This window comes from Manacus candei, unplaced genomic scaffold (genome assembly GCF_025592945.1).
Source record: "Manacus candei isolate 608988 ecotype Guabito, Panama unplaced genomic scaffold, ASM2559294v1 h1tg000048l, whole genome shotgun sequence".
Classification (NCBI taxonomy): Eukaryota; Metazoa; Chordata; class Aves; order Passeriformes; family Pipridae; genus Manacus; species Manacus candei.
Window position 1 is genome coordinate 10,646,214 of NW_026138096.1, and position 14,100 is coordinate 10,660,313.

The 14,100-nt window shown below is 40.1% G+C and overlaps 1 protein-coding gene across 1 annotated transcript in view; it reads right to left on the reverse strand.

Moving 5' to 3' along the window:
• Window positions 1-14,100, reverse strand: part of EIF2AK3 (eukaryotic translation initiation factor 2 alpha kinase 3) — a 43,231-nt gene that overhangs the window by 2,047 nt on the left and 27,084 nt on the right. The window contains exons 7-16 of the mRNA XM_051798163.1: window positions 13,869-14,006; window positions 13,232-13,354; window positions 12,439-12,659; window positions 12,002-12,114; window positions 10,826-10,948; window positions 9,468-9,617; window positions 7,726-8,497; window positions 3,161-3,328; window positions 2,509-2,610; window positions 267-329 (exon numbers count right to left, since the gene is read on the reverse strand). Coding sequence (XP_051654123.1) covers window positions 267-329; window positions 2,509-2,610; window positions 3,161-3,328; window positions 7,726-8,497; window positions 9,468-9,617; window positions 10,826-10,948; window positions 12,002-12,114; window positions 12,439-12,659; window positions 13,232-13,354; window positions 13,869-14,006 — 1,973 coding nt within the window. The remainder of the gene's footprint in view (window positions 1-266; window positions 330-2,508; window positions 2,611-3,160; window positions 3,329-7,725; window positions 8,498-9,467; window positions 9,618-10,825; window positions 10,949-12,001; window positions 12,115-12,438; window positions 12,660-13,231; window positions 13,355-13,868; window positions 14,007-14,100) is intronic.

Sequence of the window (14,100 nt, forward strand, 5' to 3'; positions counted from 1 at the left end):
GAAATGAATGACTGCACATTACAAAGGGAGGTCAGGTAATATTGTACAGTTATTGGAGGTAAACTTTGTGGCAAAAGTATCATCATCCACATTACTGGAATGTCATAGCTTTGAAATGTAAAGCACAGGGACAGAGAAATGCATCTTAATAACGCTAAAGTGGGGGTTTTTTTCTCTGTTTTTACCTGCAAAGCAAATGGAAAACAAAGAAAAAAGCTACAATGATTAAAGAAAAAGGTATCATTGATAGCATCAGATGTACTTACCTCTTGTGCATATTTCTGAGTGAACAACGGTGGAAACTTCAAATTTCTAACATCACTTAAGGTCTGCAAAAATAGGAAGAACAACATATAACTTTTCCAAAATAGCATTCTTCAGTAATATTACTCTGTTCTTCAAAAATATGCAAACTATGCAAACAAATCAGCCTCATGGAAAAAAATTTCTTTTAAAAAAGTCTTGCTTTAGTGATTAAAAAAGTCACAACATACTTGAACAGACAAGTTGCTGCTTCTCCATGTATACAGACTGCAACAGGAATTACAAGAATTGTGATCTCTGCCGTTTTAGATCAGTCAGATACACAAACTTGTACTTTCTCACTTCAGCTCAACAAAGTCAGCAGATCTGTGTACCACCCATAACCCCCAAGATGGTCTACACCAGTATTAAGACATGTGAAATTACTGTCTCTGTCTTAGTAACACAAGCACCAGACTTTATTTAACATTTATGAAGGAATGAGCAGATTTATCAGCAGTTGTGATGGGTATTTCTGTGTTTCTTCCATACCAAGGCCACTGGCTCCATCTAGTGACAGTACTTTTACCGTGTTCAGCCAGAAGCACAATATTCAGCCCTTCATTTCTTTTAGGAATGATCTCCTTTTTTCAAATGTTTGAGCACAAAATATAAAAATTCCAAAGTTAAACCGAAATTCAATTCACTGTTACTCTGCTGAAAGTATAAACTGACCAGTTAATAGTGATGGGCAACAGTCCCACTCCTGCTCAAGAGAACTGAGTTTTATGACATTAAAATTCTTCAAAAAACTTTTCTCCTTCTCTGCCAATTCAGTCTGCAACTAGTGACCTATTTCAAAACATCTAATTTGGAAATAAATTGCACTGCCACAGACCAACTGCTAACAGCTTGAGACAGAGGCAGGTCTCATGCTCCACCTCTGGGGATTTTTCCAGGCAGTTGTCACGGATTCCTAGAATTTGCTGGGTTACTTGGTCAGGGCAGAGCATGTTTTGCTTCAGCAGGCAATGCTAATGCTTGGCTGATGCCAATGAAAACCTCAGTGTAACAACTCAGAAAAAACTCCTGAAGTAGCCAAATTTCAGAACTTGGCAATGAAGGGGGTTGGAGGTTCCTTCTGGATTTTAGCAAAAGGAGCAGGATGATAGTGAAAATCATGGGCGGTCAGGGCACTCTTTTAACCCTTTTTTGAAGTAAAACATTAGAATTAGATGCAATTTAAATTTGATTCTAATTACTTGCTAAGTGGAAGGGTAAAGCTTGTAGTCTCTGCTGTGAGAGAGAGAGAATCCAGGATGGCTCTTTATTGGGAATCTTTTTTTACTAAAACTGATTTAGGGAAATTGAAATTGGTTTCAGTGCAAGAGGTTAAAATTAAACACTAGTTCCTCCCCTAGACTATGCTCCTTTGTGCCATAAAAAGCTGGAGCATTTTAAGCAAAAGACTGCAATGGCTGAAGCACTTGGTCAGGCTGTTGTTGTTTCTTACCTCTCTGCTAAACCCACTCCATCCCCACATGAGAATGTAACCCCTCCCAAGCACATATAAATGATAAATACGAATTATAATGACTCTTTCTCTCCTGCACAGGTCACTGGTCACCATGCACAAGAGGAAAAGCCTTTCTGGCTGTCGCCCTTGTTCTCTATGAACTTGTTCCTGAGCAAGATGGATCTCATTGTAACAGGAAGCAAGAGCTGTAATGAACCACCAAACATCCCAAATCCACATTTGATGCAATGAAGGTCATCAGTTATGGGAAGATTGTGCTTGAAGCTGAGTGAGACTCACAGCTAAGACTCACTACAGGAAAAGGAACAGCAATTTTTCACAAAGTGCTTTGGGTGAAAAAGCAGTGCAGATACAAACGAAGGAAGAAATAATAAAAATGCACTGCATGGTTCCAGTTCTTGAATGAAAACCAAGCTGGTAGGCTTAAAGTCACAAGCTATATTTGTTGCTTGAGTTCTTGGATATCCTAGTTCAGTAGTTTCTCTTACTTGGCTTGACAACAGAGGAGCTTTGTAAAGAAATTAAAGCCTCCATTCAACTGCACACATTCGGAAGACTGCAATTTATTTTCCCTGATTCAGGGGGTCTGTACAAGGCTGATAAAGAAGTTGTGCTGCTAATTGCAAGGCTTTCTCAAAACTGACAGGAACCTCTTGCCAGTGTTTCACCAAGTCAATAGCTACTTCAAACAAATGCTCCAACTGAGGATAACCCATACACATAAATACCTTGACCCTCTCCATCTGTGTGTTGAAAGGGTAAAGCAGCTCAAAGAGAATCAGTCCCAGAGAAAAGATATCCACTTTGTGCGAGTAGGTGTTCCCACAGATCTGAAAAGGCAAAATCAGGGTTAGGGCAATCAAGCTACTCACTGCATGTCATTATGTACCAGGAAAACAGCACCCTTTCAAGGCCACCTATGGAAGTGGTCAGCTCTGTGCAGGGCTGAAAGCTACAGCACAGGCACGTTGGCAAACTTCAGCAGTGAGCATCAGGGACCAAGATCCTGGTCTGATCCTCAGCTCCTCTCTGCACACACAACTGCAAAGCAACATGTTTCACCTTACTTAAACCCCATGCAGGAGGAGTGTGTCCTCCTGCAATTAACTGGAATGTTACAGAGTTATCCTTGTACAGCATTCAAAGCAAGAAAAATGATTACATCAAGTTTGAATCATTAGCCATTTTTTTGCTATAATAAATATTATATTAAAATACTGGTTTTGGAATTCAATTTATCTCAAAATTCTACTTTGATGAGGAAGAATTTAAGTGGCTTGACTGCAACAATTTACTAGGAGTGCCTGATCTTTGAGCTCCCAGGAACTCAGGGCTCTTCCAGGCATTGCCAAATACAGCTTTAAAGCAGAGAGCACAAACCTGTTCCGGGCTCATGTAGAGTTTGGTCCCTACTTGTCCTGTGTGCCTGGCATACGCTGGCATTGGGGTCAGTACCGATTCCTCCTCCTCATCTTGGTCCATAGCAGTTACCAGTCCAAAATCCCCAACCTTTACTATGTCATCCATTGTGAAAAATATATTGGAAGGCTGAGAAAACAAAGAGGTGAAAAGAAAAAATGAGTACTAAACAAGTGTCTGTGTTTTAACCATTAGAACACTTGGTTTTAATTCAGAAGCCATGCTGTCAGGGCTAAAAACACTCATTAAACTGTTGAAGTGTAACAGCTACGAATTGTAGCTACTGAGGAAACACGAATTACTCCTGCATTAAACACTGTCCCTTCCTGAAACTCAAAATACTCATTTCTTGCCATTCAGCAGAGGTTTACCAGCACCACACAGGTCTGCTGAGGAACATACACAAGAGTCAACAGCTGCTGGGAACAGCAGAGATAAGTTATCCAGCTCCCCATCACATGGCACATTCACACCAGATGCTGCAGTTCTGACTCCTGGTCTTTCTTATTCTAATCTCGAAGTGCTAAACTCGTTCCCTTTATTATTAACCAGGGCACAGCATGTCATCCTACACTAAATTATAGATAATGGAAGCCTGGGAACAAGGTCTGCTTTTCAGCTGCAGCGTAAATGTGCAGTTTGACTGGGGAGAAGCTGCCAGCATAACAGAATTGAAAGTTTATTTTTGATAGAAGCTTAAGGACTTTGCAATTCACAAGAGCAGCAACAGTGATGATCTGGCTTCAACTTTCCTTAAGCTTGTTTGCTACGTACCACCATCCTTGGCTTAACCTGATAAGAGACTGGAACTGAGATGTCCCTTTGCTAATGGTCCATTAAACGGACCATTTAAAAACCAGATGGTTTTTCAAAAGATCTGCATCCTGGCTGATAGAACAGCACCCACCAAATGAATGATTATTTCTTTGAAATAAAACCACTCTGCCTCTGTTACAAATACAGATGAACACACAGTTTTGAGGAAAGAAGAGACTGATCCTGCAAGAGGGAGGAAACAGCAGGATAACGTACAGGGAAAGGGCCAAGGTGTGGTAAAGAGGCAGGTGGTGCTGGGTAAGGTCCTCTCAGAGCTCCCGGACCCTCAAGACTGGGAGAACATGGTCCGTGTTTTGCTGACACAAATGCTGGAACAGGAGGAGGCAGACAGAGAGAGGACAATATTTTTCCACAAGATTAAGTGACTACAAAACTGACCTATTTCAAAGCCCATCCAACTTCTTCAGTTAAAGACATACCCACTGTGTGCAAGAGAGAAATGAGACGGAAAAAAAAGGTTTCTTGGCTTTTTTTTTTAAGCAACGGACAGCTCTGAGATAAGCACTGCAGAAACAGCTCCCCAGTGCCCACATCCTGCCTCTGAAACTGCCTTCTGAGCCAGGTCTTATCTCCCCTATATTTCCCTGTAATGAATGTCAAACCCTTCAGAGTCACAGTACACTTAGGGCACAAAAGCTACTACCCTGTAAGCCCACAGGACCTCCAGGCTCTTCCTGAAGCATTTGCACAGCACCCACCCTCCGACTGCACAGCCATGCTGGCAAACACCTTTGCATCAGAATTTTAATGCTCAAGGATCAAACGTCTCCATTAGGGGTTTGTATCCCACTGCCTTGATCCCCATTCTCCTCCTCCAACAAACACAGAAGGGTTCAACAAGATCTGTCTGGCTTCATAGAGGAAAAACTCTTCTTAAGAGGAAGTTTTATTTTTATACTTCTCTGGCTGGACACAGACTGTCTCTGAATAGGTTGGTGTATAGTTTCTACAATTTAAGGAGAAGGGACTCTCTGCTATTGCAAAGTACCAGCAAAAATAAACCCTCAAGGTCTCATTTGGAAAGATGAAGTCTAAGGCAGATGCACACAATTTTGATTTAAATCATCAGAAGACTGCATCAAATATAACCACCCTCTAGTTTAGTTATCTTGCCACCTGCACAAAGAAATTTCCCTCCATATTCTTCAGTCAGAGCAAGAACTATCATCTTTTCACAGACATGAATAAGCTTCTCACACATCTGGAAGACTCTGTTTAATTTAATTAATGCTGTAAAATGTATCCAAGACTGTTCTTGCAGTTCTATGAAAGTGATAATTTCTTTTGAGCTGCCAAGCATGACCGACAGCTTATCCTGGGAATAACATTAAATTCACTTGACAGACAGACTTTTGTTTCTGTAATCCATTTTCTTCAAAAGAATTTGAACTGTGACCTACTCACTTGCCTACCTAAATTCCTGCCAGTATCTCTGATTAGCAGGAGCCTAGCTAATGCATCTTAATGTGCACTGTTAATTTAAATATTTAAAATGTCTTCTTGGATCTTTTAACATTCATACATACAAATTTATTTACACACAGATCTACCAGTTCTTGTTGGTGCCAATGGGAGCAAGAACTGGCCTCTGCTACCACTTAGCTCTGCCTGTAGCAAGGCCAAAGCAGCTTTGCAGATTATTCACTTGTTAGTGCTGGCATGAACTCAGGGTTGCATGACCAATCTCTTGGACAAATTACAAAATTAGGTGAGATCTGTTCCAAGGAGCTTCTGAAAAGTACAGAAAATAATTAAATATACTGCATGTTTTTTTGGGCAAATTAACACATAACAGACAAACTCTGGGATCCAAGAATAACATCTGTACAAGCACAGAAAGTTTCCTGAAGGAGAAAGTTGTTCATTCAGGGAGAGCATTTCCAAGTTGGTTATACCAAGTAAACAAAATTAAATCTCTTGTTCAAATTGCTGCCAGCATTGAACTTTTAAGATGTTCCAACAAAACCCTCCACACCTAGTGATTAAGACTAATACAGTTTTAAGTGAAGCTCTACATAAAGTTTACTGAACAGCAATCTCAGTGAAGGGAGCTACAACTGACAGTATTGTTAAGAAAGGTTATTAATTAACATGTCTAGCAACATATTAGTACAGGGATTTAATTACTTTTACGGTCAGTTTCTCAAGCACTAAAGATTGTTCAGATAACTTGTTCAAGGTAATTGCCTAATGCTGATGGGAAAAGAAAATACTTGGATGGGTTAATGAGTTTTTCTAACTTTGACATATCCTTTCAGTATTACTGAATTTGAATCCCCTTTTACTGCCACATCTGAGACGGCATTTTTACCTTTTGCTTCTACTGATACCAAATGATTACAATCTGAGAAGCTACAACAGCAGTTACAGTTATTTCAGTGATGACTCCACTAAGGTGGGTATTAATGCCTCCTCAAACAAGCAAAGAGAAACAGGAACTGTCTCTCCACTTTAGCAAAAGGAATCCATTTCTCAGAGCTTGTGCTAATAAAATTAACTTAAGCTGGGCTCTTCAATTAAATTCTAGTATTTGGTAACACATACAGTACTTTAAATTTCAGCAAAATTAGGTACTAGCATAGGAGAATGAAAGAAAAGGTGCAACAAGTTACTCCTGACTTCAGTTACATTAAATACCAGAGGTTAAAACCACTTTTCCCAGTCCTAACTGTCTGGATGCTATCAGGCATTAAAAATATTACAAATCCTGTAGAAAGCTGTGTTGTGATAGTCAGCATTGACTCAGAATTCAACTCTAGGACAGTTTACATTTCAATCCCAGAGCACTAATAATCAAATTTTACTTTCTCTAACCAAGAGTAACACCCTCCTCTTAGGTTGTATTGCTATAGAAAGAAGGAAAATAGAATCATAGAATTATTTAGGTTGGAAAAGACCTCTAAGATTGAGTCCAACTGCAAACTTAATGTTGCCAATTATCTGCTTCACTTGAAATGGTAGAACAGGATCCAAAATAGCTCTGTCACACAGTTCAGCACTGAACAACCCTGTCTAAAGAACATGAATTAAAGATGCCATAAAACAAATGCAGCAGATCTGTGCCAGGTACAAGAAGTCTTGCTGTAAGAAAGACTTTAATTGCAATAAGCAATGATGAATGTTTATTTCCTGGAGCACTGCACCTCCAGATTAATGTACAGACGTTAACCCAGCTTTTGTAACACCCATGCTGAGGTCACTGATAAGAGTCAGCTATTTTAGCAGGATTTGTCTCCAGTGCCATATTACTCCCACACACAAAACAATTTTACCTCTATCCACACACTCATCATCTGTCAGTTTAAAGCAGAATTTGACCCTGAACTAACCAACCTGGCACTGCTGCTTTAGGATCACTGAAATTTGGAACTGTTGATGCTCAAGTCTGTAATGTAGCAGAGGGACAGTTACTCTGTGATACCATTTGAGTCAGTATTTGAGTCAGTTCCAGGAATTTTACAGCACCAGAGACTTCTGTGAGGTATTTGGGCATAGGTAATTCAAGTTAGGATAGTTCCAAAGATAATCCCACAGTACTAAACCAGAAAACGTTTGCCCACAGACACAGCCACCGAGATAACTGTTACAAGCACAACGTGCAAAGTTCAGGCGTTCAGTGATGATCATGGCAATAAATAAATAAAATTAAAAATCCAACATACTTTCTACAGTAACCTATGAATACAAACCTTGAGATCCCTGTGCATTAATCCTTTGCTATGCAGAAAGTCAACTGCCTCAGCTATCTGCAGAAATATTTGCAGACACTCTGTCCTTTCCCTCTCCTCTATCTCACACCTTCTGCTCATCCAGTCTTTGAGGTTCTCTTTCCTGCAGAGCTGCATCTGGATGTAAAGATACACCTTTGGAGACGTGGGTTTAACTTTTTCTGCAGTATTTTTAGAAAGGTCCAGGCTTAAACTTGTTGGCCTTGGTGGAGAAACAGAGAGGGGACTTCCTGAAGCAGATTTCTTGTTATCAGATTCCTTTGTACTTTTCCCTTTATCCTCAGAAAGATTCTCATCATGTGAAACATCAACTTTATCTTCCTTACTAGAAGCATTTCCACAGCCAGAATCTTCAAACACAATGGAAGAGGAGGTCCCTTCCTTCAGGTGTACAATAGGAACAGCTGAAGAGCAAATTTCCAGGGAGGAATTTTCCAGCTCATTACTGTTGATAGTACTGCCTTCTACATCACAGCCCATAAGGACACTGTCCTGAAGGTTTAACAGTGGATCTTCTGAGTGCTCTAGGTCCCTGTTGTCTGTCTCAGAAAATTCCAGAGGAGAAAAATGGCTTCCAGATGAATTTGACTGACCACAGGGTATCCCCACAGATCCCACCCCCTCTGATGAAGTGGCAATAATTTCAATGTGCTCCTGCGTCGAAAATGGCTCTGTCCTGATCTTAAATGATGGGACATCCATTGGGCTGGGAGAGCTGAGTGGCCAGTCAGTGCTGGAAAGCAAAATTGAGAGATCAGTACTACAGAAATTGTAGCAGGTTCCATCATTCCACTCATTCCACTAGAAATGCATTTTCAGAAGATTTTAACAACTGCTACCTCTGAGACCCATGTCATACCGTAACGGTGAAGGACTACCCAAGTGTGGGAATCACTAACAACCAGGATTTAGCATCCATTTGCCTTAGCAAGGATAATGTTTTCTCATTGAGACAAAAGTGTTGATAAAGGAAAATTTAGCAATCTCTGCTGCCTGGACTCCCAGTGTGCAATCAGGCTTATCTTCAGCTTGAAAAAAATTCAGTCCTTAGGAACACGCACTGCAATGACTATTTAAAGTGCCTTGGAGGAATTACAGCTGTGAAATGTTAATTTGATGCCTGAAATATAAAGGTTGCTGTATTCTAAAAATTGTGAGGCATGTTAAGATGTTATTATGAGACCACTCAATAGTCTTGCACTAGGCCTCATTCTTTAAATGCCAACACACACCCACTTTTTCCTTTCTCTTTACACTCTCTAAACTCCTGTATCTAATTTACCATTTTTAACCTACTTCTACCGAGCTTCACAAATCGTCACTCTGATTATCCCTCGCATATTTCTGCTAAAATAAATTCACTGAAGCCTTGGAGTACTGAATCAGATCCATCTAAACCAAGATAGCAAAGAGGAGGAAAGTAACAGAAATCCAGTCACCCAAAGATTCAATTACACAAGTTAAATTAAGAACTACATGATGTTTCCTAAGCTGAAAGAAGGACCCTGACACAACAGAGGATCAAAAAATAGAGAGACTCTATGCAGAAGGGTAATATATTTGTACCTTGTTCAACTAACAGGCCAAGTTAATAACTCTTTCCTACACAGTCTCTCAATTCTCCTGGATCCTCTACCACTTCTCCAGTTCTGCTGATGCACAATCTCAAATTTAAGTGTTAGAGAGAAACCCCTATGAGTTACCTTTCATCTTTTAACCACTGTTCATCCATCTTTTCCTGCCATCTCTCAGGTGGAGCTTCCAGCCACGCGTTGAAATACCGGACAATCCCTGGATGTTCGAGTTTAGCCAATGCCTTGACTTCCCTCATCACCTTTTCCCGAGCCAGCTCCCTGCGATTTGGGATGAGGGCAACAATGAGAGACATGGTCACAAAAAGCAACAGCACAGCACATAAATTTCTGCAAAGGATTTAATAAAAGCTGCCCCAGCACAAACCAGGCCAGTAGTATTGCTTTTCACATCAAAAGAAAAGTATGTTTTAAATTCCCCAGAGTAACTCCTTTAGGTTAGAGTGTGGAGGAGCAGTATGTGCTCACAGTGGCTAAATATTTAGTCATCCCTTTTCACATAATCACAGGCAGCAAAACTGAGAAGAAAAGGTAAAAAAAAAATCACTAGACAGTAATATTCTACAGGGATATAGAAGACACTGACACAAAAGATGGACAGCAATACCTTAGGATTTGTTTTTAATTGGAATAATGTAAGGAGACTGCATAAGGACTATCTCTGTCCTGTGGACAGGAAAGCAGGTAGCCTTCTGTCTCACTGAAGTAATTTATCTCTCTTCATAAGTCTAGCTGAATCAAATGAAGTCTGACGGTTTTATTTAATGGGTTTGAATATGCTTGGAAACTAAGAATTCAGGCTACCTGAAATTTCTGAACAAAACCTTTTATCTTAAATAGTCACAATTATTTAACACATTCAAAAAAAATAGTAATTCTAGATTTCATAGCTTTACCCCCTCCCTCTTGCTGTTCTAACTTGAGATTTCCAGAAGCAGTGTCTCCCATCTCCCACTAAAAGGAAGTGCTGCAAGCTCTGGGTAGGGTAATTCAGCAGCATGGCTTGACCACCTATGACTGAGAGAAAAGGTAGGGGTTGTGGGACCAGAAATGAAAAAAATGGACAAATGGAGGCAGAAAAGCTGGTGAGGGAGAGAGAAAAGAAAGGGAAGGTGGAGTAGGAAAGGTAAGGAGAGGAAGGAGAGAAGCAAATTAACAGTGTGCTACAATAACTGGTCCTGTTAGCAAAGGCTCTGTTCATCAAGGAAATCACAGGAGTTCCCATGGAGCTGCAGCATCGTCACAAGGGTCCTGCTATCCAAGTATTTTAGCCAGGCAGGTCACCCCTCTGCTGGGATTACATATGCCAAATTCTTGATGCCAAAACTAAGTCAGCCCCCCCATTAAAAAGTGTGTCATTCATGCCAATGAAATATCTGGGAATTCAGCTCAGGAGCAGATGGTTCAGGGTAGGACAGGATTCCACCATTCATTCATTACTTCTGTGTCTCAACAAACCCATTCATTACCTGTTGGGCAAACGGATCCTTTTGATAGCATAGTTGCAGTCATCCACTTTATTTCTGGCTTCAAAAACCACTCCAAAACCTCCACGACCCAGACACTGAATTGGTTCAAAATCTGTCAGATATCTGTGAGCAGCAGAGTGTGAGGAGGGGACAGAAGAATAGAGGGAGGTAGAGGAGAAAAATGCATTAGTATAGATAGAAAAATAAAGTAATTTATGACTTCGACTGAAGTAGTTCTGTAAGGGCAAAACATGGTGAATGACTTGAAGCATTTTTTGTTTTTCCCTGCTCACCCACTGAAGCTGTCAGATGGTTCTCTATTTATGAACTGGGCAGTTGCTGATTGTGCCCTTATTCAGTGTCCATCCCAACCCAGCAGGATCCATTCTGCATGCACTAGACCACCTGAAGAGGTTTTTCAGAATATCAGGTTGCACACTTACTGGATCATGGACCACAAGGATGTAACCTAAGTTTCTACAGCAAACCAGGTGGTGACAGCTAAGTATTTTCTGAATCATGACTTGCCTTTAGCCCTACCCCAAATAACTATTTCTGCAACTAGTCCTTCTAAATATCCTTTCTAAAACATCACTGTCCTTAAACTTTTCTTATTTTAGCTCGCTTTAAATACTCCAGTTCTTGCTTTCCATGCAAATGTACAGGAAATGGTCACATTTGCTCCAGAGTAAGCATCCTGACATGCCCCTATGAAGCATTCTATCTTAACCAACTCCTTTGTAACAGCAACAAAGGTTTTCTTTCAAGTATAGACTGCTTATTGTGCAGAGTATATAAAACGTCACCTGTTTCCACCTGCAATTGCCTTTCTCTGCCTTAAACCATAAACACAGAAACAGAGGGAGTAAACACTGATAAAGACCTTCAAGAATCAATCAATCTCCCATCTTGCATATCAGCAAGAAATATGACAGCAACCTTCCTGATGACATGTAATCTGTTGACTCTCTGGAATTGCTTAGACTCATCATAACTGCAGTGTCCTGTCAGTAATGGGGTCACAGAGTTCTTTGTGTCGGTTGCTGATCATCCTACAAAGTCAGAGGACTAGGAGTACTTAGGTAAGAACAAGTGAACACCTACTCCTCTATCTCAAGACAGCATTAGTTGTGACAGTGACAACACCCTGTTCATGTTGTGTTGGACAGAGCTCACCTTGACACGTATCCAGAGTTCTTGACATCACTCCAGCTGTTGTCTTTAACATCTCCACAAGTGGGCTCATATTTGCAATCAGTCTGACACTGTGTTTCAGATTCCTTCCGCAGCTAACCACGGTTTCCAAAACAAGAACAAAACAAACAAACAAACAAAATCAACTTCTTAAGTACCTGAAACTAGTTTGTACCCCAGATACAGCATTAAATAAGTATCTCCCAAGATGCTGAAGCAGTCTAATCTACCTGCTGAAGCCATTAAGCAAATTGTGGCAGCTGGCAGCCTTCACAGACAGATTAAACAGTAAACTTAGGCTTTTGATTTTTTTAATCTCATTAGTTATTAACTTATTAATATTACTCACTGCAGACTCAAAACTGAAAGCAGCAGCTAAAATAATAACCTCTTAGAATTCAGGGAAAAAACCCACTTACTCTGCTGTACGGATGGGGATGGAAAAGTTTGCGTACGATAAAAGTTGTGGCCACGATGCAAAATATGATGGTGCCAACAATTTCCTTCCACCAGTGGAGCAGGAGAACAGGATCTTTTTTGCGAATGTTCTTGTAATTCGTATCATCAAAAAATCGAACAGTGATCTGGTTGCTACGTTTGTTTCTCTCTCTCTTGTAGTAGGGTAAGTAATAACCATTATCTGTGTACGAAAGACACACAGAGACAAGATTTACTTGCAGGTAACTAAAAAACAGCTTTGGCTTCTCATTAATAAGGTTTCCTACACAGACATAGGGTATTTTTGTTTGCACGCCCCGTGATTTTAAATGGCACACGAGCAAATTCAGTAAATCAAGGTGGTGGACAGCAACTAGGTCACCCATCAAAGTTCGCCTCTTCAGGAGGCCTGACCACCGATAGCTTTAAGCCAGAATATCTTTCATATGGAAAACTTTCCACCACCAGGCTGTGGTGGTAGCACTGTTAGCAAATTCTAAATAACATAATTCTCCAGCTTTCTCCACTCGGACCAACTATCAGTGGCAATGGCAGCACACAGAACAGCTCTGCAGTAGCAATTCCAGGCACTCTGAAGTGCTCTGCGTGGCACTCGCTGTACCTACACCCCAACCTGGAAATCCTAATTTGGACAATGATTTCCTAGTTCATTAAATGTTAAAAAAAAATCAACTGGTCATTTGTCAAATTTCACAGACAATAAATGGGTAAACCTGGCTATTTGAAACACTTAAAATTTGGAACTTCACCTACCATAAGGATACTGCAGAACTGACAGTGCTCCATTACTGTACTCCTCATGAGAATACTTGTCATTGCTGAGGCACTTATCAAACTCATCGGAGCCCACCAACACTGGAGTCCTGGAAGGAGAATCTAAGAAGAAAAGACACAGTTTTCTGAGCTGAACTGTTCTAAAAATTCTGTTCTCATATTAATTTAATGAGAACTCCAACTGCATAATCTTAGAAAATCCCTCTTGGACCAGACCACGAGAAGCAAATTTCATGCAAGGAAACATTAATAAGGACATTTTAAGGTTACAGTTATTTAACACCTTCCCCCTTGCTAAAAGAGTAGTTTTGGACAAGTCAATTCACTCATATTCACATCACTGTGAAAAGTTTCTTTCTCTTTTTGTTGAAAAATTCAATTTAGAAGACCCAACACTTCGTTGTTAAAAAAGACCCTGTCAAATCCATAGTAAAAGAAAGCAGACATTAAACATTTAATTAGAAAAAAATAAACACTTAATAAAGCACAGAAATAGTTCCTGAACTGCTTTACAGCTGGAAATATCAGACTAGTTTGGAACATACTGGAAATCAGAAAGATGTCCTGTTTTTTTTCCGGGCTAAGACAATAAATGAAACTCTGAATTGCTACTTACGGATTAAAGGTTTCCACTTGATTTTGGGAAGAGAAATAATTGCATTATCGTTCTTGGATTCCAGAGCCTTTGGGTTGGTTGGGAATTTCTCAGAAAGTCTGACTGATGACTGAAGATACAACTGGCCCCTGAACATACCTAAGTAATAAATCAGAGAGCATATTAGTCTTTAGATTTAGTTCTCTTCGCCCTCATAATAAAATTGCCCAGTAAAATGTGGTTAAAACCATTT